Genomic DNA, 26,789 nt, shown 5'->3' with positions numbered 1-26,789 from the left:
GAAAGAGCAGCCAATTCTGAAACCCTCCTTGCTGAGGATATAGCAACCAAAAATATATACTTCCTTGTCAGAAGGACTAGGGGAATCTGTTGTATTGGTTCAAATGGCTGTTTTTGTAACACAGACAAAACTAAGTTCAAGTACTAAGGGCTCAAGGGAGGTTTGACGGGCCAATTAAGCCGCGTTACCCCTTGTATAAAACCCCGGACTAAAGAATGACTAGCAAGTGGTCTTTGAAATAAGACCAATAAAGCTGAGACTCGGCCTTTAATAGGACTTAAGGCCAATTTCATTTCTACCCCTAATTGTAGAAAGGCAGGAATTCTGCTATGATATATCTCCGAGGGTGCCAATCCTTGGATTCACACCAGGAAACATAAGCCCTCCAGACTCTATAATATCTAGTTCTGTAAGCTGGCTTCCTTGCATTAATCAGGGTAGAGATAACTGACCTGGAAAGCCCCCGTTTCTTTAGAATGTGTTTTTCAATAGCCAATAGCCAAGCCAATAGCCAATAGCCAAGCCAATAGCCAAATTTAGAGACAGTAAGGAAGGATGGAATATCGGTCCCTGAGAGAACAGATCTGGCCATAGTGGGAGGGACCATGGATCCTCCACTGCCATCTTTACGATTTCTGCATACCATGACCTTCTGGGCCATGCTGGTGCTACCAGAATTACCGGCTTCTTTCCAGCTTGATCCTGAAAAGAAGTCGAGGCAGCAACTAAATAGGGGGAATGCATAGATCAGTGAGAACTGATCCCATGGGGGTCACCAATGTATCCTTTCTGCATGCGCCTAGATCCCTTCTGGCCACAGAGTCGACCAACGTCATGTTGAACCTGGATGCTGGAAGATCTACGTCCGGAGTCCCCCAACCTTGTCAAACAGCCCAAAATATGTCAGGGTAAAGAGACCATTCCCCTGGGAATAAGTGCTAGTGACTAAAGTAGTCCGCCTACCAATTCTCTACTCCGGGAATGAAGACTGCCGAAAGGCACAGGACATTCCTTTCTGCCCAAGATAGAATATGGTTCACCTCTCTGCGCTGAGAGACTTTTGGTGCCCCCTTGATGATTGATATAGACCACAGTTGTGGCATTGTCGGATTGAATCCTGACAGGACAATCCCGTAACCTGAAAGACCAGTCCTTTAGAGCCATACGTACTGCCTGAATCTCTAGGATACTGATGGGCAAGGTTCCTTCGGTTCTTGAACACTGTCTTTGGACAGTTGTCTTTTCTAGTACTGCTCCCCAGCCTGAAAGGTTGGCATCCATCGTTACCACTTTCCAGATGACTGGTCTGAAGGATTTTCCTTTCAGCAGATTCTGGGTTAGTAACCACCAAGTGAGGCTTTGGGACACTCTTGGGGACAGCCGCATTGGCAAGTCTAAAGCTTGAATTGTTTTGTTTCAAGCAGACAGGATACTGTTTTGCAAGTGTCTTGAATGGAACTGGGCACAGGAAACTGCTTTGAATGAAGCCACCATGGTTCCTAGAAACCTCATGTAGAGGCAAATGGAGGGATCGCTTTTTAACCTGACCATCCGCACCAGCTCTCTTATGGAGTTGATTTTTGCCTGAGGCAAGAACACCCTTTCCTGGGCTGTGTCTATGATCAGAGCCTTTTTAGTGGTATTAGTGAAGATTTCTCTAGGTTGAGAATCCAACCCAATCTTTTCAGATAGTTGGCTTTGCTCCAAACGAGTCACTGATTGATTTATAAGTAATAGATTGTCTAGGTACACTACAACTGTTATGCCCTGTGCCCTTAACCTGGCTAGAGGTGGGGCCAGCACCTTGGTGAATACCCGGGGTGCTATGGCTAGCCCGAAGGGCAGGGCTACAAACTGGAAATGCTGCTGTTCTAACTCAAACCGCAGAAACTTTTGATGAGCGGGAAATATAGGAACATGCAATATGCAACCCTGATGTCGATTGATGCCAGAAGTTCTCCTCCTAGAAGGATAGAAACTACTGACCTGATCGTCGCCATGCGAAAGGAGTGGATCTTCAGGAACTGATTTAGATTTTTTTAGATCTAGAATGGGTCGGACATCTCCATTTGGTTTTGGTTCCATGAAAAGATTTGAATAAAAACCCAGACCTTGCTCTTTTGTGGGAATCTGTATGATCACCCCTTGAGATATTAATTGGTCTAGTGCCCGAAACAAAGATTGTCTTTCCTCTGAATCTTTGGGAACGCTTGATCTCAGGAAACAAGATGGTGGAAGGTCCCGAAATTCCAGCTTGTATCCCAGCGTTACCGTGGAGATGACCCATCTGTCCTGAATTTCCTTTTTCCATACTTCTGAAAATTGCAGACGTCTTCCCCCCACCTTGGTGAGGGGGGTTGCCTCTTCATGATGAGGCTTTAGGATTCTGCTTTGCAGATTTCCCACCCCAGGATTTATTTTGAGCCTGGGTCTGACCCTGAGGCTTTCCTCTAGAGTCTGACGGCGGAGGCCGTCGCCACTGCCTAGAGGCGGAATTCCATTTAAATGAAGGGCGTTTATATTTTCTTTTGACTGGTAAAAGAGTACTTTTCCCACTAAAAATGGTCTTGATATATTTATCCAAGTCTTCTCCAAATAGTCACTCCCATGAAAGGGGAACCCAGTTAGGAGGTTTTTACATGGTGTTTCAACTGACCAATTTTTTTAACCACAGGATTCTGTGCATATGTACAAGCATAAGCGTAAGGGGGATGCCTGGTGGAAAGAATCTTTAATGACATCGCATATTACCTTAGGTAGTTCAGCCAAATCCTGGGCTTGTTGTGTAGGCAGCTCTCTAAGGGACTGTTTAAATTGGTCCTTTAGGGATTGACAGATGCCTATTGCGGCGACTGCGGGCTGAGTGATGGCACCTGCTATGGAAAAAGCAGATTTTAGCAGGAATTCCAACTTCTTACCTGTTGGATCCTTAAGCATCTGTGCATTGTCTACAGCACAAGTTAGGTTATTATTCACATTGGAAATTGCAGCGTCAATTGCTGGTACTTTCCATTTTTTAGAGAATTTCTCCTCCAGAGGATAGAGAATTGAAAACCTCTTAGGTTAAAAATAAACTGTTCAAGTAATGCATGTGCAGGAAATGCATGCAAAGGATTAGAAGGTTTTAAAGAACCTAAGGAAGAGGCCGAGTTCTCATGAGACTCTGTTAGAGGCAGCAAGAAAGTGGAACAAACAATTTCTGTAAGAGATTGTATCAGCAATTTCTCAGATTGAGAGGCTGAAAAAGGTTCATCTACCATTGTTTCCTCTGCAGAGGAATCATCGGTTTGTTTCTCTTCCTGATCGACTGTGGGTAACACCTCATCCTGAGCCCACTGTTCTCCTTGCAAAGGTTCTGAAGTGGGGGAAGGGGACCTAGTACGCTTCCTATCCATTTGAATGGAGGATGCGATTAAAGCCGCTAATCTTTCTTCCAGACTCTGGAGGGAGGAGGAAAGGGCATCTTCAGTCACGTATACAAGGGCTGAGATGTGAGAGGCAGCTGTACCATCAATTTGTTCTAATGGCTCACCCTGAGTTGCCATAATTGGTAATTCAGGCAAGGATGACAGCGTGGAAATACAGCTCGAGATCCAAATTGCACTAAATCGCTGAAAATAGTCATGACTTTTAAAGTCGCTATAAAGTTCAGCCTAGTGCTGGAAAATGAGTGTCCCTCCTGAATCAGGAATGCCAGTTTTGCAACCCATACATGTTCTACAGCTCGTGTGTCCCTGTGTTGCAGGCAGCTTGTCTCTTCCTCATCAGCAGAGGAGAGACTGTCACAGATTTAGTATTTATCTGCTTTTAGCCTGGCATGTGTCCTCGTGGACGTTCACGGCACCTGCATTTTGGCCCCACCCCCTCCCAAAAATTCCACCCCTTTTTTATTTAAAAATTTTCCTGTGCCTGAGCGCGGCGTTTTTCGGGTCCCAGACCCAACACGAGGAGGGGGGTGGGGGGTGGCAGAGATTAATGCAGTAGAGGCACAGATTTGAAAAATACAGCCATAGTAAAAACAAAATTTAGCGGTAAAATAGCATGACCTCTGCATCCCCCATGGCGGGAGGGGTAATGTAAGGGGGTGCAGTGCAGGGGGAGAAAAAGACATTTTTTGCAGATTTATTTTTAACCTTGCAAATCTCCCTCCACACGCTGTGCAGACAGACACGGACTGAGCTAACAGTGAAGACAGAGTAAGGTATGTGCATAGACTCCATCTAGTGGAGATGTTAAGGCATGACAACATTTTTTCCTTTAATGGAAGAAATACATAGATGTTTTCATACTTAAATTTCTTCCCTTACCTTATCCTCGACGCAGGATTTTGCTGAATTAACAGAAAACCCAACCTTCACCCATCACGGCGGGCTGCATTTAGCAAACCTTCAAGGATTGGGTCCCTAAAAAGGGGTTCCACTCCCTTGGGCTCTGTACATCAGGTAGCTTTAGGTAATGTAGCAAGACCTAAGCCCTGGGTTCCAGACCTACAAAGAGAGGCGTTACAGGCAAAACCTCGTGCTTCGGATACGAGGTCTCAGGTACCATCCATTTTAGGCCTCAGTGGCACTTTGGATGGATCTGGTTTCTTTCTATGGAGGCTATTTAAATCCAGCATGGATCCCTCCTGGAGCTCCTCAGAGCACTTCTTTACTTGTGACCAACACCTTAGACAGTGACACTGGCGAAAAAACTGATATGCTCCTAGAAAGAGGGGTTATATAGGGAGTAAACTTCCTTTGATTGGGTTTACCAGTGTCAACACCTGAGGGTGGCCTATAACCTATTAATTACTTAAGGCTCTGTGTCCCATGATGTACGATAAAGAAATGAACATTTTTCTGCCAGTTGAACCCCAGAATCTCCATAAATCCAGTCTAGATACATAAATTGTGTCTGCAGCACAGAGAAGGAAGATTATCCGAGAGAAATACAGGAATACAGGACGGGGAACACAGCTCAGGAAAGTGACCAGGGGATTACAGGCTGATATCACCCAGTCCCCACCCTACTCTGGACCAATCAGTGAGCAGTATGGGTGGAGGAATGTATTTAGTGTTAATGACCCACCTGTGCTGATCTCTGTAGGAGTGTCCTCCTCTATAAATGTCCCCGTTATTCCATCCTCCTCCATAGACTGCTGATCATCCCTCACATACCTCTCTTCTTCTTCTGATTTAACCTCAAATTCTATATCGATTGGATCTCCACTCTAAATCAAGAAAATGAGAGAGAATATCATCTGTAAGATATAAGATTTATTATTGTGACATCACATAAAAAAAAAAAAAAAAAATCTACACGTTGGTGTTGATTTACTAAAGGCAAATCTCTACCAACTACAAGTGCACATGGAAGTGCAGTCGCTGTAGATCTGAGGTAAAGATCTGAAAAGAGGGGAAGCTCTGCTGATTTATTTTCCTTCTATGTTCCCCTCAGATCTTCAGCGACTGCACCTCCAAGTGCACAGTGGATTTGCCTTTAGTATATAACCCCCCTGTCTCCTTAAGTCCATGTTCTAGATCAGGGGTCCTCAAACTACGGCCCGCGGGCCACATGCGGCCCGCCGAGGACATTTATCCAGACCGCCCCATCCAGGGCCAGATTCCCGACAGGCCAGGCCGGCTCGGCTTGGGCAGGTCCACTCTGCATCGGCAGGGAGCATATCCGCTCCGCTCAAGCCGCCTCCCCCACCCCAGACATTGATGGAGGGCTCCGTGTGCCACGCTGCGTGCTGGGAACTGTAGCTTCCAGCACAGTCCCGCGCGGATTCACATATTCCTCACGTGGTAGAGGTAGACAGAAGGCGCGGAGGTGAAGCGAGAGCGGAGGCCTACTAACAAGTGAGGACCGCTGTCCACCCCACTGTCCCCCGTCCACCTCACCACTGTCCCCCTGTCCACCTGTCCACCCCACTGTCCCCCGTCCACCTCACCACTGTCCCCCTGTCCACCCGACTGTCCACCCCACTGTCCCTCTGTCCACCCCACTGTCCCCCTGTCCACCCCACTGTCCCCCCCCTCTGTCCCCCTGTCCATTCCTCTGTCCCTCTGTCCCCCTGTCCACCCCACTGTCCCCCTGTCCACCCCACTGTCCACCCCACTGTCCCCCTGCCTACCCCACTGTCCCCCTGTCCACCCCACTGTCCATCCCACTGTCCCCCTGTCCACCCCACTGTCCCCCTGTCCACCCCACTGCTCCCCCCCTCTGTCCCGCTGTCCACCCCACTGTCCCCCTGTCCACCCCACTGTCCCCCTGTCCACCCCACTGTCCCCCTGTCCACCCCACTGTCCCCCTGTCCACCCCACTGTCCCCCCCACTGTCCCCCTGTCCACCCCACTGTCCCCCTGTCCACCCCACTGTCCCCCTGTCCACCCCACTGTCCATCCCACTGTCCCCCTGTCCACCCCACTGTCCCCCTGTCCACCTGTCCACCCCCTGTCCACCCGACTGTCCACCCCACTGTCCCCCGTCCACCTCACCACTGTCCCCCTGTCCACCCCACTGTCCCCCTGTCCACCCCACTGTCCCCTCCTCTGTCCCCCTGTCCATTCCTCTGTCCCTCTGTCCCCCTGTCCACCCCACTGTCCACCCCACTGTCCCCCTGTCCACCCCACTGTCCCCCTGCCCACCCCACTGTCCCCCTGTCCCCCTGTCCACCCCACTGTCCCCCTGTCCACCCCACTGCTCCCCCCCTCTGTCCCCCTGTCCACCCCACTGTCCCCCTGTCCACCCCACTGTCCCCCCCACTGTCCATCCCACTGTCCCCCTGTCCACCCCACTGTCCACCCCACTGTCCCCCGTCCACCTCACCACTGTCCCTCTGTCCACCCCACTGTCCCCCTGTCCACCCCACTGTCCCCCCCTCTGTCCCTCTGTCCACCCCACTGTCCCCCTGCCCACCCCACTGTCCCCCTGTCCACCCCACTGTCCATCCCACTGTCCCCCTGTCTGTCCCGCTGTCCACCCCACTGTCCCCCTGTCCACCCCACTGTCCCCCTGTCCACCCCACTGTCCCCCTGTCCACCCCACTGTCCCCCTGTCCACCCCACTGTCCCCCTGTCCACCCCACTGTCCCCCTGTCCACCCCACTGTCCCCCTGTCCACCCCACTGTCCCCCTGTCCACCCCACTGTCCCCCTGTCCACCCCACTGTCCATCCCACTGTCCCCCTGTCCACCCCACTGCTCCCCCCCTCTGTCCCCCTGTCCACCCCACTGTCCCCCTGTCCACCCCACTGTCCCCCTGTCCACCCCACTGTCCCCCTGTCCACCCCACTGTCCCCCTGTCCACCCCACTGTCCCCCTGTCCACCCCACTGTCCCCCTGTCCACCCCACTGTCCACCCGACTGTCCCCCCCCTCTGTCCCCCTGTCCACCCCACTGTCCCTCCCTCTGTCCCCCCCACTGTCCCCCTGTCCACCCCACTGTCCATCCCACTGTCCCCCTGTCCACCCCACTGTCCCCCTGTCCACCCCACTGTCCACCCGACTGTCCCCCCCCTCTGTCCCTCTGTCCACCCCACTGTCCCTCCCTCTGTCCCCCCCACTGTCCCCCTGTCCACCCCACTGTCCACCCGACTGTCCCCCCCCCTCTGTCCCCCTGTCCATCCCTCTGTCCCTCTGTCCCCCTGTCCACCCCACTGTCCCCCTGTCCACCCGACTGTCCCCCCCTCTGTCCCCCTGTCCACCCCACTGTCCCCCTGTCCACCCCACTGTCCCCCTGTCCACCCCACTGTCCACCCGACTGTCCCCCCCCTCTGTCCCCCTGTCCACCCCACTGTCCCCCTGTCCACCCCACTGTCCACCCCACTGTCCCCCCCACTGTCCCCCTGTCCACCCCACTGTCCCCTTGTCCACCCCACTGTCCCCCCCCTCTGTCCCCCTGTCCACCCCACTGTCCCCCTGTCCACCCCACTGTCCACCCGACTGTCCCCCCCCCTCTGTCCCCCTGTCCATCCCTCTGTCCCCCTGTCCACCCCACTGTCCCCCTGTCCACCCCACTGTCCATCCCACTGTCCCCCTGTCCACCCCACTGTCCCCCTGTCCACCTGTCCACCCGACTGTCCCCCCCCCTCTGTCCCCCTGTCCACCCCACTGTCCACCCCTCTGTCCCCCTGTCCACCCCACTGTCCCCCTCACTGTCCCCCTGTCCACCCCACTGTCCCCTTGTCCACCCCACTGTCCATCCCACTGTCCCCCTGTCCACCCCACTGTCCCCCTCACTGTCCACCCCACTGTCCCCCCCTCTGTCCCCCTGTCCACCCCACTGTCCCCCTGTCCACCCCACTGTCCCCCTGTCCACCCCCCTGTCCCCCCCACTGTCCCCCTGTCCACCCCACTGTCCCCCTGTCCACCCCACTGTCCCTGTCCACCCCACTGTCCCTGTCCACCCCACTGTCCCCCTGTCCACCCCACTGTCCACCCGACTGCCCCCCCCTCTGTCCCCCTGTCCATCCCTCTGTCCCCCTGTCCCCCTGTCCATCCCTCTGTCCCCCTGTCCACCCCACTGTCCCCCTGTCCACCCCACTGTCCCCCTGTCCACCCCACTGTCCCCCTGTCCACCCCACTGTCCCTCTGTCCACCCCACTGTCCCCCTGTCCACCCCACTGTCCCCCTGTCCACCCCACTGTCCCCCTGTCCACCCCACTGTCCATCCCACTGTCCCCCTGTCCACCCCACTGTCCATCCCACTGTCCCCCTGTCCACCCCACTGTCCCCCTGTCCACCCCACTGTCCACCCCACTGTCCCCCTGTCCACCCCACTGTCCACCCCACTGTCCCCCTGTCCACCCCACTGTCCCCCTGTCCACCACACTGTCCACCCCACTGTCCCCCTGTCCACCCCACTGTCCCCCTGTCCACCCCACTGTCCCCCTGTCCACCCCACTGTCCCCCTGTCCACCCCACTGTCCCCCCCCTCTGTCCCCCTGTCCCCTCCACTGTCCCCCTGTCCACCCCACTGTCCCCCTGTCCACCCCACTGTCCCCCTGTCCACCCCACTGTCCCCCTGTCCACCCCACTGCCTCCCCCTCTGTCCCCCTGACCATCCCTCTGTCCCACTGTCCCTCTGTCCCCCTGTCCCCCTTTGTAGTTTCCAGCACAGTCCAAAGTGGATTCACGTCTTCTTACTTATGTGGCAGACAGGAGGCGCGGAGGGGACACTCGCCTTGTCCCAGGACAGTGAGGAGGAAGAAGAGTGACAGCGAGAGCGCAGGCTTCAGGCAACAGCCTACTAAGAACAAGTGAGGACCAAGAGGTCGGGGAGACAGTCAGAGGCAAGTCTGTATATGTAAGTTTCCCCCTGTCCACCCCACTTTCACCCTGTCCACCCCACTGTCCACCCCACTGTCACCCCTGTCCACCCCACTGTCCATCCCTCTGTCCATCCCTCTGTCCCCCCCAATGTCACCTTGTCCACCCCTCTGTCCCCCTGTCCACCCCCTCTGTCCATCCCACTGTCCCCCTGTCCACCCCACTGTCCATCCCTCTGTCCCCCTGTCCACCCCACTGTCCATCCCTCTGTCCCCCTGTCCACCCCACTGTCACCTTGTCCACCCCTCTGTCCCCCTGTCCACCCCTCTGTCCCCCTGTCCATCCCACTGTCCCACTGTCCCCCTGTCCACCCCAATGTCCATCCCTCTGTCCCCCCCTCTGTCCCCCCCTCTGTCCATCCCTCTGTCCCCCTGTCCATCCCACTGTCCCCCTGTCCATCCCACTGTCCCCCTGTCCATCCCACTGTCCCCCTGTCCATCCCACTGTCCCCCTGTCCATCCCACTGTCCCCCTGTCCATCCCACTGTCCCCCTGTCCATCTGTCCACCCCTCTGTCCATCCCTCTGTCCCCCTGTCCATCCTACTGTCCCCCTGTCCATCCCACTATCCCCCTGTCCATCCCACTGTCCTTCTGACCACTCTGCAGCCCCCCTCCCCCTCACCCCACTGCCTCCCCCTGTGCATCCCGCTGGTGTGGGGTTCTTTGGGGTGCTGTGGTTAGGGTGGTCCACTTTGGGGTGCCTTAGATATGATGGACTGATTTGGAGTGTTGAGATAGAATGGGCCACAAGCTGGTCTAGGTAGGAGGAGGGTGGGACTTTTATCACAGCGCACCTGAATTTTTCAATGTGAGCCGTGACACAGCAGCAGGAGATGCCCAATGTGCACACACACTGACTGGTGAGACATTGTTTGGCACAGTAAGGCTGAGAGGGGGGCTTGCAATGATGGTGAGGGGGGGGCTTGCACTGATGGTGAGGCGGGCACTGATTTGGCTGCGCTGGCGGGCACTGATTGGGCTGCGTTGGTGAGCATTGATGGGCACTGATCAGACTGCATTGATTGTCTCTGTATGGGCAAAGTTATTGCTGGTATATTGTTTTTGTAGCGAGATATATATATATATATATATATATATATATATATATATATATATATATATATATATATATCTATATATATATATATATATATATATCTATATATTTTACTAATAGCAATTTGGAATCCCTAGGAAAGAATGATGTCAAGAAAAAATACTAGTTACTTACCGGTAACTGTCTTTCTGGGAAATCTTCCAGGACGGCACACCTGAGAGATGAGAGGCTCCTCCCGACAGGAAACACAATCAATCAACAGCTGTTTTAAGTCCACACCCTTCCCCTTGATCCTCAGTTTGTAGAGAAGTAACTCCTGAACCTGTTTCACAAGGGAAATCATTCCTCATAGGTACTCACCTTCTAGTGTTCTAAAATTTTCCCTCCTCCAACGGGCGGGAAGTAGGCCTGCCGTCCTGGAAGATTTCCCAGAAAGACAGTTACCGGTAAGTAACTAGTACTTTTCTCAAGTCATCTTCCAGGACGGCACACCTGAGAGGATAATCAAGTAGCTCAGGCCTACCTTTAGGGTGGGACCACTGCAAGACCCTCTTGGCGAACCTCGGTTCTGCAGTGAGCTTTACCTTCACTCCATATGCTTGATGAAGGTATCTTAGCTGGATCATGCGGCTGATCTGCCGGTCTACTCCACCGGTGTCCCTGCCTTCTCCGCTTCGGATGCAGGATCTAGGTGGAGTGTGCTCTTAAAGATGGAATCAGAAAACATGTTAAACTTGTAGGTTATCAATGTTGCCTGTCACACATCTAACAACAATGGCCTATTCTGCCTATAGGTGCTGCTTAGAACCACTAAAAAGATTAATCGGAGAGCTGTGTTGTAAGACAAGGACACTACATTGATCAATAAGGGAGCCTGTCTTAACACAACCCTGTCCAGGGAAATAAAACTGCCAAAAGGGGGGCCCCTGACAGACAACCTTTTTTGTTCATTTTTATCTTTACGTCAGCAAAGACTGAAGGGAAACCTACTTAAGGGAAATAGATTAACAAAAAAACTTAACCCCTGGGTTTAAGGCATGCCCAATCTATAGTTTTACTTATGCCTGAGAGCCTACTCAGGAGATTAACATCCGTAGCAGGAGGAGAACACTCATACTGCTACATCTAGTTTTGCTAGAAGGGCAAAATGAAGGCCATGCACCGAGCTGTAACCTATTTGGTCGGGTATACATCTTTATACTTCATCTTCAGGCCATAAAACTCCTCTGAACCGAACTTCCCAAGTTCTTATTAAACAGGGCGATTCATTATCGCCTTCCTCCAGTGACCCATAACTCTACCGGGCTTCAACCCTAGGAAATGGCTCTGGCATCCCTGAAAGTAAGGGGTCGAGGCTTTCTGACATGTGACATTTGCAGCCAGAACTCCTGGCCCTTTCACGGAAGAGAAGGCTGAAATACAAAAAGGTGATACATGTATTATTAATATCACAAATAAAAAAATCATAGATTGTGGACATAGCACAATAGATTTAGACAGAAAGGACACAAGCATAGACCTCAATGTTGTGTATCTGAGTGTGACTAGCTAAACCAAAATATCAAATATGGGAAGAGACCCAAATCTGAACCTCACAGTCTGGTTTTCTGATGTGCGGCCAATATGTAAACATTAAGACACAAACACACCTTAAATGCTGCGCATTTCTGAAGTGCAGCTAGCTAGGTCATAACTGGTAAATACAGAAAGGACGGGAACCCCCTTTACAATGGTGTTTTACTGATGTACAGCAAAACAAGGCCCTAAAGAGAAGACAGAAAGACCCAATACTTCTATGTTGCGTATTTATGACGAACCACCAAGTACAGTTATAAGACAATCCTTCCTGTTATGCAGTTCTGTAGTGCAGTCAGATAGAACCAACAGAGAAAGAACACAAGCAACCTACAGCACTGTGTTTTTCTGAAGTACCATAAGGTAAGGCAATATGAAACAGAAAGCACCAACAAGCTTCAATGTTGAGTATTTCTGCTGTGCAGCAACATAAAAACAAAGAAACAACAGACAGCCTTCACAGCTGCGATCTTTCTGGTCTACTGCAAAATAAGGCAATAACTCCACAATGAGTATTCCTGCAGCATTGCAAAACCTGAACCAGAAGGGACAGATAAGCTTAGGGTTCCCACACCCGTGTGACCCAACCTGCCACTTGGGACTGCAAGACGCATGAGAAGTCCTACTATGGCTTCCAAAGGGTATCATTCGTGACTGTGCGACTCCAGGTCGCAGCGTATCCAGCAGTCCCTGCTTACGGAACCACAGACCTCAAGATTACACAGGTCGCAGGAAAAGCAGTTTTCGGGTCGAAGAAACAAGGGGTCCCCATGCTGTGGCTCCCTGGAGGAGTGCAGCCAACAACCCCCTACTGTGTATACCTAAGAAACAGCAAGGAAGATCAATGAGAAACACCACTTACTGCTGTGCCTTTCTGATATACGGACGATAAGTCAGTAAATATAGGACATACAGGACACAAACAATGTTCAATCTTTGTGTATGTCTGATGTGTAGTAATATACCAATACTGAGCAGAGATGTCATCACGCTCAATGTGTCTCCCTGCTGAGCAGCAAAAACTAAATCAGAAAAAGACAAACAACCTTCACTGCTGTGTCCTTTCTGATATGCAGCCAATAAGGCAGTAAACCTTCAAATTTGTATGTGTCTGATGTGCAACAACAATCTTGAATAGAGATAGCACATCCATATTCAAGTGATTTGGCATGTGACTCAACATGTCAAATCGCATGCCTAAAATTGGCAGCCATTGCCGTTAATAGCACTGTCTGAATCAGCCCGGGCCACTTGTGGTGCTGCACTGATTACCAATGGCAGTATGTGTACTACGCCTGGCACAGGTTCAATTTTGTATTTTGCAACAAAATCAGGACCATCCGTCATCACTGCTGCCTTTCTGATAAGCAACCAATAAGGCAGTAATACAGGACCCACAGACAGACCTCAATCTTGTATATCTCTGATGTGCAATAATATAACAGTTCTGAATAGAGATAGCACATCCATATTGAAGTGATTTGGCATGCAACTCAACATGTCAAAGTCGCATACCTAAAATCGGCAGCCATTGCTGTTAATAGCGCTGTCTGAATCAGCACGTCACTTTGTGGTGCTGCACCGATTACCAATGGCAGTATATGTACTACCCATGGCACAGGTTCAATTTGTATTTTCCAACAAAATCAGGACCATCCATCTTCACTGCTACCTTTCTGATAAGCAACCAATAAGGCAGTAATACAGGACCCACAGACAAACTTCAATCGTGTATATCTCTAATGTGCAACAATCTAACAATTCTGAATAGATATAGCACATCCATATTGAAGCGATTTTGCATGCGACTCACATGTCAAATCGCATGCCTAAAATCGGCAGCTATTGCCGTTAATAGCACTGTCTGAATCAGCACGACGCCACCTTGTGGTGCAGTACCGATTACCAAAGGCAGTATATGTACTACCCCTGCCATCCATCTTCACTGCTGCCTTTCTGATAAACAACCAATAAGGCAGTAATACAGGACACAAAAAACCCCACAGACAGACCCCAATCTTGTGTAGGTCTGATGTGCAGCAATATAACAATTATGAGCAGAAGTGTCATCACCAGACTCAATGATGTGCGTTTCTGGCGTGCGGCACAAAAACCAGAAAGTACAGACCACCTTCCCTGTTGTATTTTCTGATCTGTAGCCAAACAAAGCAGTACCTTTAGGATATAAAGGACACCCAACAAGCTTCAGCAGAGATGTCACAAATCTCAATGTGTACTTTAGTTGTGCCACCAAACACAAACCTTCACTACTGAGGTCTACTGGTGAGCAGCCAAGAAGGAGTCCTGGTGTATCCCTTTATGAAATAACCAAACAGGAGCAATTTATTTCATAGGCCTAGCCTGGGCTGTAGATACTAACCCTTCACCACCAGTGAAGGAACCAATCCTAAAATGGTTGGACACCTTACTATAGTAGCTGTTGTCCTACCTTACCTCCGTAGATTGAGCAAACGCTAGCCAGCTCATACACGGGTGGGGCTGATCAGTAACTAAAGTCTCAATGAGCCCAGCCCTAGAGACCAATATAAGACCTCTAAAAAGGGTGGTTACCAATTTAGCCTGGAGGTAAATAGCCACCTGCAGGCCTTAAACAAGCAATCATATAGCCATCTAGCTCTTGCATATGTTTGCACAGAAAATCCTTAATCAAAGGATATAGGAAAACGATTTATGGTAAATCGCTTTTAGATCGGTCACTGAGTGGACTGTAGCCCAAACCAACAAATAGGTCTTTCTTACCCCCTGCATTAAAATATAACCACAATGTAAGAGTGGAGTGGGAGGTTGGAGCTTATGAAAAGTTACCCATAGCAAGCAACCCCCAAAAGGAGGATCTGTCACAAGGGAACCCCTACTGTGCCACACAGAAGCTTGGTCCCTGCCACATTGTTGAAAGTTAGGTCAGCTTTTAAGCATCTTGGAGCAACTTTAAGCAGATTCCTAGCAGCTGGGCTAATAGGGCCAGATAACCTAGTGCACCTGCTGAGCAAGGGAGCTTACTCCTGAATCCTTCAACCATTGCACCATTAATAACTTGTTCAGTGGTATACCTGGCCAGTAAGGAACTCTTTGTTCTACCAGGTCACCCTCTTTGCTGTATTCACCCCTACTAATGTACCACAACCGGGTATGTAGGGAGAGGCTGGCAACCTACTGTTGTGATAACCACAGTGTCTCTGCTATAAGAGGAAGCTGTGGCTGGTGGTTTTTAGCAGTAGCTTCTGGGCTGTTTTGTTATGCAGACCCCAGGTCCTGCACTGCACCACTTAGTAAATACAAGGGGGAAGGGGAAAAAAATGCCTTACCAACCTCTTTCCCATCTGAGGTGGTTTAGGCACACTCGCTCCTCTGCACCACTTGTCCACCATACAGCATCTCTGATGTAGGAGGGAGCTGTGGCTGGTGTCTTTAGCAAAAGCTTCTGGGCTATTTGAATCCAGACCCCAGGGGAGATTATCTCAAATGCCCAGAAACCATCTGGCTGGGATTGGGGATTTTTGACTCACCGTTGTCGTCTTCCCCTTTTTCCACAGCCACCGGGCTTGCTTTTCCATCCTTATGGTCCACACGCAAGGAGGATAGCCCCAAAGTGCCCCCCCCCCCTCCAACTGCTGTCCCTTTAGGTAGCTGCAAGGTTAGGCTGTGTCCTGCACTGTACCAGTCAGTATATACACATGGGGTGGGGGGGCAATGCCGTACGTTCCTCATTCCTATCTGAGGTGGTTTAGGCAGACATTCACCATAGTAAACTGGTGCCTCCTCGAAAGGAGGATGTGGGCGCCTGCTCCTGCTGACTCTCAGCCTTCCCTTCTGGGTAAGAACGCGGGTCGTTCAGGCGGTGCCCTCCCCAGCAGCCCACGCGAGTTACCAGGGACCCAGGAGTCAGGGGATACGATCCCCCTGGAAAGAACCGACGGCCAGCACCCCCGTCTGAACGGACGCCCGGACAGGTAAGGGGGGGGGGAGACAGGATAAAGGCCCCTGAAGTTCTGGGGACACCACTGTACCCAGGGGCCTTCAGCTCTCAGGGGGGCTTTCCCAGTTTCTGCTGCCCCCCCTGAGGAAAGGATAGGGGAACCCCCCGGGAAGGATAAATATATCCTGCCAGACCCAGAGGCTTCCCAGGCATTTGGTCCGGCTCCCAGGGGGAGACCACCAGCCCCAGGCTTCTGGTCATTTGGAAAAAAACAAACAGTTTCGCCGTGTAGGGAGAAACACAATCAAAAAACTGAGGATCAGGGGGAAGGGTGTGGACTTAAAACAGCTGTCGATTGATTGTGTTTCCTGTGGGGAGGAGCCTCTCATCTCTCAGGTGTGCCGTCCTGGAAGATGACTTGAGAAAAGAAAAATTGACTCGGAGTGTAGGATATTCAAGGAACAGTGGACTTATGATTACTTTTTCATGCGGTACAAGGAAAGAGCTGTGTGTCTTATATGCCAGAATGTAGTGGCTGTGTTCAAAGAATACAATTTGCGTAGACACTATCAAACTCATCATAAAGATAAATATGATTGTTTGGTCGGAGAAGTGAGAAAAGATAAAATATTAAAACTGAAAAATACATTGACAACTCAGCAAAATACTTTTGTGAAGCAGAAGCAGCTAAATATTTCATCACTGCGAGCAAGTTTTCAAGTTGCCAAGCTAATAGCGTGCACTGGCAGACCATTCGTGGAGGGAGAATTTGTAAAAGAATGTCTTCTTTCTGTTGCCAAAGAGATGTGTCCAGAGAAGACCGATTTATTTAGTACAGTGAGTCTTTCAGGACCTACAATTACACGAAGGATTGAAGAAATGGGAGACAATTTGCATCAGCATTTGCAAAACTCTGCAAAAAAACTTTCCTATTTTTCCTTGGCACTCGACGAAAGCAATGATGTTTGTGATTCTGCACAACTTCTAATTTTTATTCGTGGGACAAATGACTATTTCGAAGTCACAGAAGAGCTTGCTGCACTGCAAACCATGAAAGGAACAACTACAGGAGAAGACATCTATGAGAAGGTTTGCGAAACTGTGAATGGTTTGGAGCTGGACTGGGCTAAACTAGCAAGTGTGACAACTGATGGTGCTCCTAGCATGGTGGGGTCTAAGAAAGGAGTAATTGCTCGCATTAACCAAGAGATGGACAATCATAACCATTCTCATCCAATAGCCATACATTGCCTCATCCACCAACAAGCGCTGTGTAGTAAATCATTGAAGTGGGACTCTGTTATGAAAATTGTGGTATCTTGTGTTAACTTCATTAGAGCTCATGCACTAAACCACAGACAATTTCAGGAATTTCTGTCTGAGCTAAATGTTGCCTATGAAGATGTTCTGCACCACACAGAAGTCTGTTGGCTGAGTCGAGGGAGAGTTTTGAAACGTTTCTATGACTTACTTCCACAGATTACAGCTTTTCCGCTTTCAAAAAACAAAGAAGTACCAGAGCTCAATGATGCAGAATGGAAATGGCACCTTGCCTTTCTGACAGATGTAACAGAGCTACTCAATAGTTTCAATGTGCAACTTCAAGGAAAGGGGAAGCTCATCTGTGATATGCAATCACATGTGAAAGCATTTGAAGTAAAATTAGGCCTCCTCATCAAACAAGTGAAGGAGGAAAACTTCTGCCATCTCCCCACAACTCAAAACTTGTTAGCGGAAAAACCATTGGTTGCATTCCCAAACAAAACATGTGTGGATTCACTGGAAAAGTTGCAAAAGGAGTTCCAATGTAGATTTAAATATCTTCATCTCCATGAACAGGACATACAACTTTTCCGTAACCCATTTTCTATTGACATTGAAAATGTGGATACAATTTACCAAATGGAACTGGCTGAACTGCAGACTTGCGACTCTCTGAAAGACGCATTCAAGACAAGCAGCCTTCCTAATTTTTATGCATCTCTCCCCTGTGAGACATATCCTATTCTCAGGAACCATGCGCTCAAAATGGCAACCATCTTTGGCAGCACTTATGTCTGTGAACAGACTTTTTCCAGAATGAAACACCTGAAGTCTCCAACCAGATCTAGACTAACTGATGCACACTTGCATCACTTGTTACGACTAGCAGTGACAAATATGGAACCGGACATTGACCATCTCATTAGCCAAAAGCAGGCCCATAGTTCCCATTGAATCGAATACTGGTAAGTGTTGATTTAACTTTACTTTTTCTTCATTTTAAATATTGCATTTGTTCCCGTTTTGTTTTTTCACTTCAAAATACAATATGTGCAGTGTGCATAGGTATTTGTTCATAGTTTTTTTTTTTTTAAACTATAGTCCGGCCCTCCAACGGCCTGAGGGATAGTGAACTGGCCCCCTGTTTAAAAAGTTTGAGGACCCCTGTTCTAGATGATCCATCCCACCAACCTTGTAACAGTGAGGGATGATGTGATCTTCCTGTGTGGAATCCCGGGAATACAGAGGACGGGGACATCTCTCTGGTGGGTTCCTGGTATTAGGTGGCTCCATCATATCCTTGTGTCCTTCCGAAAACTCCTCCATCACTCCATACTCCTCATCCTCCTCTTTATACTCTTCTTTAACATCAATATTATTATCCCCGAGGTTTCCACTCTGAATATATAATAAAACATTCATTGTAACAAACATGCTGTGTATAAATCAGAACTACTAATAATTGTCAATCATCTACCTGATGATGGTGAGGGATGGTGTGACCTTCCTGTGTGGAATCCCGGGAATACAGAGGACGGGGACATCTCTCTGGTGGGTTTCTGTAGCTGGATGACTCCACCATGGTGTCCTGGTACAGATCTTTGTGTTCTTTTAGAAACTCTGACTCCTCCATCACCCCATCCTTATCATCCTCCTCTTTTATCTCTTCTTTAACCTCAACTTTAGACTCTCTCAGGTTTCCACTCTGAATATATAATAAAAATGACATCAATGGTAACAATGCAGATAATGTACAGATCCTAATGATACTATCAGTGATTGTTCCTCATCTACCTGATGATGGTGGGGGATGGTGTGACCTTCCTGTGTGGAATCCCGGGAATACAGAGGACGGGGGCATCTCTCTGGTGGGTTCCCATTACTGGATCCATCTGTAGGAAACACACACACTGACTGAATACATTGTTTCTATGTGTTTATCAGATGATGGGGGATCTAGGTGGAGCCTCCGTACTGCTCTCTCCTTTACAATAAAGTCTCCTCTTACCCGGTGATGTGAGGGGCGGCTGATTGTCCATCATGAGGTCCTTGTAGAGATCCTTGTGTCCTTCTAAATACTCCCACTCCTCCATGGAGAAATAGACAGTGACATCCTGACACCTTATGGGAACCTGACACACACAATAGAGGGTTCTTTACTGTAAGAGCGGCAAGGATGTGGAATTCCCTTCCACAGGCGGTGGTCTCAGCGGGGAGCATTGATAGCTTCAAGAAACTATTAGATAAGCACCTGAATGACCACAACATACAGGGATATACAATGCAATACTGACACATAATCACACACATAGGTTGGACTTGATGGACTTGTGTCTTTTTTCAACCTCACCTACTATGTAACTATGTAACTATGTATGTAACAATGATACAGTCACCATCCAGACACATCCCTTGTCTGTTACTGGATAATGTCCCAGAATTCCCAGAATCCTCCTCACCTCTCCTCCATGATCTCTCTGGTGACTTCTAGAATCTTCTTTTTATATCTCTATTCTATCAGGGAGGGAGGTGGAGACAATGTGATGGTCATATGATCTCCAGACTTCACAGGAGGAAAACTCTAAATCTGAACACAAATAGTAAAATCAAATGATATTCCCAGAATCCTCCTCACCTCACCATTCAGGTCTCCATTATAATAAAGCCCCACATCAGTCATCCACCCACATCAGGTATAATTTACCCACTCAGAACCCCAACACAATGCAGGTTAAAAGCTTGTAGCAGGCATTCTGACATTATTACATACAATGCAGGACCAACAGTCCCAGTTTGCTAGAGTGGATGCCAAGGGTCCGCCCACATCCTAAGAGCATCAGGAAAAAAAAATCCAGATGGAGGAACATTGGGAGGAGGAGCTGTGAGGTCAGTGTGATGTCATAGGACATGCTGACTTTGGATGGGGGGACATTTGGATGATTTGAGGGGTCCTCTATATGAGGCTCCTATGCAAACCAAATCATTGTTCCTGGGTGTGTCCTTCCTCTCCTAAACTGAAGAGTGAACTTTGACCTTTACCATACAGAAATCTGTCAGGAATCTGTGAAAGTAAGCTATCAGGTGACGTGAGGAGGATCGGAGTGTAAATAGCAGACAATTTTCTCCAGAGCTTCTAATGGTGGGGATGGATTTTGCAGAGTGCTGGTGCCAAGTTTCCACCCCCCAGGATCACTGCAGGTGTGGAGAAAAGCTGTGTAAGAGGATATGGAGGAGAGATGAGGAGGAGATCCAGGAATCAGGATAAAGGTCAGGACAAGCAACAGATGAGCGCATCCAAGAGATGAAGCCGGGGTCACTACACAGAAAATCAATCCAAGGAAACAACAGGCAGGACGAGGAATAGCAAGAAGGAGCTCAGAGACAAATGAGAATATTGCTCAGCCAATGGGAGATTCATCTCAGCATGACTTACATAATGAAGGAGATGAGGGGGAGGGGAGGAAGTCACTTAAGGTGGGGCTTGACAAATTTGCTTTGAATCTAGGAGCCAGGTAAAAAAGGAAAGATGCCCACACTGGTGATTCAATGGCTGGATAGAGAGGAGTGCTCCATGCCAGAGGAACTTAACAGACACCGGAGGGCAACCTGATTGGTGATATATACACCCCATACACTCAGCCACACTGTTTAGGAAGAGACGATGTCTAAATTTGCATACATTGATCCTGGAAAGGCAGAGGACTATCTACACAAGTCACACCAGAACTAATAAGGCCGCAGAAAACACCACACGGCATGGTGCCTGTTGGCTCCCCGTAGCCGGCTACTGAACTTTGCCCCCAAGTTGCAGGTCCCCCGTGGACAGTACAGTTTTTATTGATTCGTTATGTTGGACCCTATTGGTCCATACGCTCTCTACCTGCCTAAAATCTTTTTTCACAGGGATCACCCTCAGGTTCAAAGACTACGTGTGCCCTTTGGCCTCAATTGGTGCTAATAAGGGAGGTTGTTTATTCTCATGGTTCGCTGATTGGGTTTAACCCAAGCCGTTACTTATCCTTCTTACTGCTATATTCCTTGTTTGCTACTGCTTTGACACCTTATGGCTAATTGCAATGTGATTACAAGCTGGAATGTACGGGGTCTTGGAGACAGAGTGAAATGACTGGTGGTACTCTAAATGCTTAAAGGCCTGAACTCCTCTGTGGTGTGTCTACAGGAGACTCATTTGTCCCCCGGTCAGACATCTCTGTTTTCCACCAAGATGTTTGGCACTCAGGTTTACTCTGTCTTCTCCTCCTACTCCAGAGGAGTCAGTATATTGGTCGGCACGAGGGTGCCTTTTGCATGCTCAACCTCACTTGTTGACCCACATGGTCAGTACATATTTCTATTCGGTACACTCGATGGGTTACAATGCATTATCGTGGATGTGTATATCCCCCTCCCTTTTCAGTAGGGGTTGTCAAGCTGGTGGCTAATTTCCTAGCACACCACCCCAATATACCTGCACTCGTGGTAGGTGATTTCAATAATTATCTTGACAAATATTCTAAACGAGCCCAACCACATACCATGGGAAAGGGCCAGACTCCCTTTGCTCGGCTTCCGTTGGAGCTGGGCTTACGGGATGTTTAGAGGCTACAGCACCCGCAGGTCAAGTGCTACTCATGCCACTCAGCCTCACATGGAGGACTTTCCAGGATCGACCTTGGCCTAGGTAATGAGACAATGCTCCCACTGATCTCATCAGCACAATAGGCTGCTAGAACTGTTTCCGACCACTCTCCATTATGTATTAAAATTCTTAAATCGGGTTGGCCAAGCGGGTTTGTTGGAAAATTAATCAGTTTTGGCTGTCGTTATTTCCTCACCGTGACCCCATACATCACAACCTATCCACATTCATACACATTAATAAGCCAACAGCTAGCCCTGGTATTTTCTGGGATACGCTGAAGGCATTTCTAAGAGGTCAATTTATTAAAACAATTGCAGCCATCAAGGACAAAACAGGGTCCTGGGAAAGATCCGTGCTTCGGGAGGTTGAGAGGGCAGAGTCAATGTTTGTCGAATTCCCCCTCTGAATAAACCGAAAGAGCTTGGGAGAAGGCTCAAAATATCGCAAAGCATGTTGTTTTGATGAAAGCTGAAAATAAAAAGGTTCTTTCTTCAACAAAGATATTTTGAAGAAGGGGAAAGTACAGGTCATATGCTAGCCATGATGATAAGATCACAAAGACAAAGGGGATCTTCATGTATTGAGACAAACATGGCCTATTGTGCCTGTAGGTGCTACTAAGAACCACTAAATATAAGAGACCCGTCTTGTAAGACAAGAACACTACATTGATGAATAAGAGGGTCTGTCTTAACACTATCCTGTTCAAGGAAATAAATCTGCAAGAAGGGGGTCCCTGACAGACAATCTTTTTTGTTCATTTTTATCTGCAACACTCTGCAACACTCTGCAACACTCTGCAACGATCCTGTGCAACCCTGTGCAATACTCTGCAATGCCCCGCCATACTCCGCCATACCCCGGCTATACTCGGCTGTACTCGGCTGTACTCAGCCTCTGTATGTGGCCAGGCTGTGGATGTCTCACACATGTGGTATGGCCGTACTCAGGAGGAGTAGGAGAATCTATTTTGGGGTGTCATTTTTGGTATGTACATGCTATGTGTTAGAAATATTGTATAAATGGACAACTTTGTGTTAAAAAAAATGTATTTTAACCACTTCCTGCCGCCGGCTGTCATACGACGTCCTTGATTTTGTGCGGGGATATCTGAATGATGGGTGCAGCTACAGCCATCATTCAGATATCAGCTTTTTCAGCCGGCGATTCCCGAATGATCATAATGGCTGTTCCACTGCTTGATCATTCTTACGGGAGGCGAGAGGGGACATCCCCCCCTCTCGCCACCCTCAGGTGCTTCTACCAACTCACCGCTACGATCGAAGCCAGGATCCTGTTTTTTTTTTGTTTTGTTTTTTTATTCCAGGCTTCCCAGCCTAGAGGTGAGATGTGAGGTCTTATTGACCCCATATCTCATTGTAAAGAGGACCTGTCATGCCATATTCCTATTACAGGAGATGTTTACATTCCTTGTAATAGAAATAAAAGTGATCAAAAAATTTATTTTTTGGAAAAAAAGCCTCAAACTAAAATAAATAAAGTAAAATGAACAATAAAAAAAAAAAAAAAAAAAAAAAAAAAAAATTTCCCCGTGTCCTCGCAGTCAGAAGCAAACTCATACGTAAGTTGCGCCCACATATGAAAACGGTGTTCAAACCACACATGTGAGGTATCGCTGCGATCGGTAGAGCGAGAGCAATCATTTTGGCCCTAGACCTCCTCTGTAACTCACAACATGTAACCAGTAAAATTTTTTAAAGCGTCTCCTATGGGGATTTTTAAGTAGCGAAGTTTGGCGCCATTCCACGAGCGTGTGCAATTTTGAAGGGTGACATGTTAGGTATCTATTTACTCGGCATAACTTCATTATTCACATTATGTAAAAACATTGGGCTAACTTTACTGTTTTGTTTTTTTTGAAAGCACAAAACTGTTTTTTTTTCAAACAAAACGTGTTCGAAAAATTGGTGCGCAAATACCGTGAGAGATAAAAAGTTGCAACAACCGCCATTGTATTCTCTAGGGTCTTTACTAAAAAAATATATATAATGTTTTGGGGTTCTATGTAATTTTCTAGCAAATAAATGATGATTTTTACATGTAGGAGAGAAATGTGAGAATTGGGCTGGGTGCTCCAGAACGCCTGATGGTGCTCCGTGCATGTTGGGCCTCTCTATGTGGACATGCTGTGTAAAAGTCTCACACATGTGGTATCGCCATACTCGGGAGTAATAGCAGAATGTGTTTTGAGGTATGCATATGCTGTGTGTGATAAATAACCTGCCAATATGACAATTTTGTGAAAAAAAAAAAAAAGAAAAACAGAACAGAAACGAAGAAAAATGCATTTTTTACAGAATTTTCACCCAGTGGTGATTAAATACCACCAAAAGAAAGCTCTATTTGTGTGAAAAAAAGGGCAAAAAATTCATTTGGGTACAGTGTTGCATGACTGAGTAATTGTCAAAGTGTGAGAGCGCTGAAAATTGGTCTGTTATTAAGGGGGTTTAAGTGCCCAGTGGTCAAGTGGTTAATATCACAAATATAAAAGGCCATAGATTGTGGGCACAGCCCAATAGATTTATACAGGAGGGACACAAGCATAGACAACAATGTTGTGTATCGGAGTGTGGCTAGCTAAACCAACATATCAAATATGGGAGAAGACCCAAATCTGAACTTCAACGTAGACAGTCCTCACAGTTTGGTTTTCTGATGTGCAGCCAAGATGTAAAAACATTAAGACACAAGCAAACCCTAAATGCTGCGTATTTTGAAGTGAAGTTAGCTAGGTCATAACTGATATAAATACAGAAAGGACGGGAACCCCCTTTACTGTGATGTTTTACTGATGTACAGCAAAACAAGGCCATAAATATAAGACAGAAAGACCCAATACTTCTATGTTGTGTATTTCTGACAAACCACCAAGTACAGTTATAAGATCAATATGAACACGGAAAAAAAAAAACACCAACTCCCATGTTGTGCATTTGTGCTGTGCCACAGGGTAAAATAATATGGAACACAAGACAATCTTTTCTGTTATGCAGTTCTGTAGTGCAGTCAGATAGAACCAACACCGAGAAAGGACACAAGCAACCTGCAGCGTTGTGTTTTTCTGAAGTGCAGTAAGGTAAGGCAATATGAAACAGAAAGCACCAACAAGCTTCAATGTTGAGTATTTCTGCTGTGCAGCAACATAAAAATAGAGAAAAAACATAGAAAAAACAGACAGCCTTCACAGCTGCGATCTTTCTGGTGTACTGCAAAATAAGACAATAACTCCATGATGAGTATTCCTGCTGTGTAACAAAACCTCACCCAGAAGGGACAGATAAGCTTAGGGCTCCCACACCCGTGTGACCCAACCTGCGACTTGGGACTGGAAGACGCATGAGAAAAGTAATTCACTATGGCTTCCAATGGGTACCATTCGTGTCTGTGAGACTCCAGGTCACAGCGCCTCCAGCAGTCCCTGCTTTCTGGATCCACAGACCTCAAGATTACACAGGTCGCAGGAAAAAATTGCAATTTTCAGGTGGAACAAGCGAGGGGTCCCCAATGCTGTGACTCCCTGGAGGAGTGCAGCCAACAACCCCCTGCTGTGTATCCCTAAGAAGCAGCAAGGTAGATCAATGAGAAACAGAAAAGACATCGCTCACTGCTGTGCATTTCTGATATGCAGCCGATAAGGCAGTAAATATAGGACATACAGGACACAAACAATCTTCAATCTTTGTGTATGTCTGATGTGTAGTAATATACCAATACTGAGCAGAGATGTCACCATCCTCAATGTGTCTCCCTGCTGAGCAGCAAAAACCAATCAGAAAAGGACAATCAACCTTCACTGCTGTGTCCTTTCTGATATGCAGCCAATAAGGCAGTATATGTAAGACATAAAGGACAGACAACCTTCAATCTTGTATATATCTGATGTGCAACAATATAACAATTCTGAATAGAGATAGCACATCCATATTGAAGTGATTTGGCATGCGACTCAACATGTAAAAATCGCATGCCTAAAATCGGCAGCTATTGCCGTTAATAGCACCGTCTGAATCGGCACGACGCCACTTTGTGGTGCTGCACCGATTACCAAAGGCAGTATATGAACTACCCCTGGCACAGGTTCAATTTGTATTTCTGCTATGTAGCCCAACAAATAGGCCCATCAATCTTTCCTGCTGCCTTTCTGATAAGCAACCAATAAGGCAGTAATACAGGACACAAAACCCCACAGACAGACCCCAATCTCTGATGTGCAGCAATATAACAATTATGAGCAGAGAGGTCCCCAGACTCAATGATGTGCATTTCTGCCGTGCGGCACAAAACCAGAAAGTACAGATCACCTTCACTGTTGTATTTTTCTGATCTGTAGCCAAATAAAGCAGAACCTTTAGGATATAAAGGACACCAAACAAGCAGTGCAGTGCATTTCTGATGTACAGCAATATACCCCTCATGAGCAGAGATGTCACCAATCTCAATGTGTATTTCTGTTGTGCCACAAAACATTCCAGCAAGGACAAACCTTCACTACTGAGGTCTGCTGGTGTGCAGCCAAGAAGGAGTCATGGTGTATCCCTTTATGAAATAACCAACAGGGGCAAATTATTCCATAGGCATAGCCTGGGCTGTAGATACTAACCCTTCACCACCAGTGAAGGAACAAATCCTAAAATGGTTGGACACCTTACTATAGTAGTTGTTGTCCTACCTTACCTCTGTTCCCTGAGACTGAGCAAATGCTCATACACAGGTGGGGCTGATCAGCAACTAAAGTCTCAATGTGCCCAGCCCTAGAGACCAATTAAGACAGCCTCTAGAAGAGGTGGTCTCCATTTTAGCCTGGAGGTAAATAGCTATCTGCAGGCCTTAAACAAGCAATCATGTAGTTCTTGCATAGGTTTTCACAAAAAAACAGACCTGGTCTGTTGCTCAGTGGTCCAAAGTCCTCTTTTCTGATGAGAGCAAATTTTGCATCTCATTTGGAAACCAAGGACCCAGAGTATGGAGGAAGAATGGAGAGG

General features: G+C 48.0%; 2 protein-coding genes and 1 pseudogene across 2 annotated transcripts in view; 1 reads left to right on the top strand and 2 right to left on the bottom strand.

The window, feature by feature from the left end:
- LOC141122064 (uncharacterized) overlaps nt 1-19,824 on the bottom strand; it is a 236,834-nt gene extending 217,010 nt beyond the window's left edge. Inside the window, exons 1-5 of the mRNA XM_073611860.1 lie at nt 19,780-19,824; nt 19,153-19,276; nt 18,939-19,036; nt 18,336-18,542; nt 5,071-5,212 (exon numbers count right to left, since the gene is read on the bottom strand). Coding sequence (XP_073467961.1) covers nt 5,071-5,212; nt 18,336-18,542; nt 18,939-19,036; nt 19,153-19,276; nt 19,780-19,824 — 616 coding nt within the window. The remainder of the gene's footprint in view (nt 1-5,070; nt 5,213-18,335; nt 18,543-18,938; nt 19,037-19,152; nt 19,277-19,779) is intronic.
- Nucleotides 1-26,789, top strand: part of LOC141122009 (uncharacterized) — a 340,305-nt pseudogene that overhangs the window by 74,755 nt on the left and 238,761 nt on the right.
- The window catches only part of LOC141122024 (uncharacterized), a 245,510-nt gene that overhangs the window by 95,686 nt on the left and 123,035 nt on the right, over nt 1-26,789 (bottom strand). The window lies entirely within an intron of this gene.

This window comes from Aquarana catesbeiana, unplaced genomic scaffold (genome assembly GCF_042186555.1).
Source record: "Aquarana catesbeiana isolate 2022-GZ unplaced genomic scaffold, ASM4218655v1 unanchor237, whole genome shotgun sequence".
Taxonomy (NCBI): Eukaryota; Metazoa; Chordata; class Amphibia; order Anura; family Ranidae; genus Aquarana; species Aquarana catesbeiana.
This window is presented reverse-complemented; position numbering and strand designations above follow the sequence as displayed.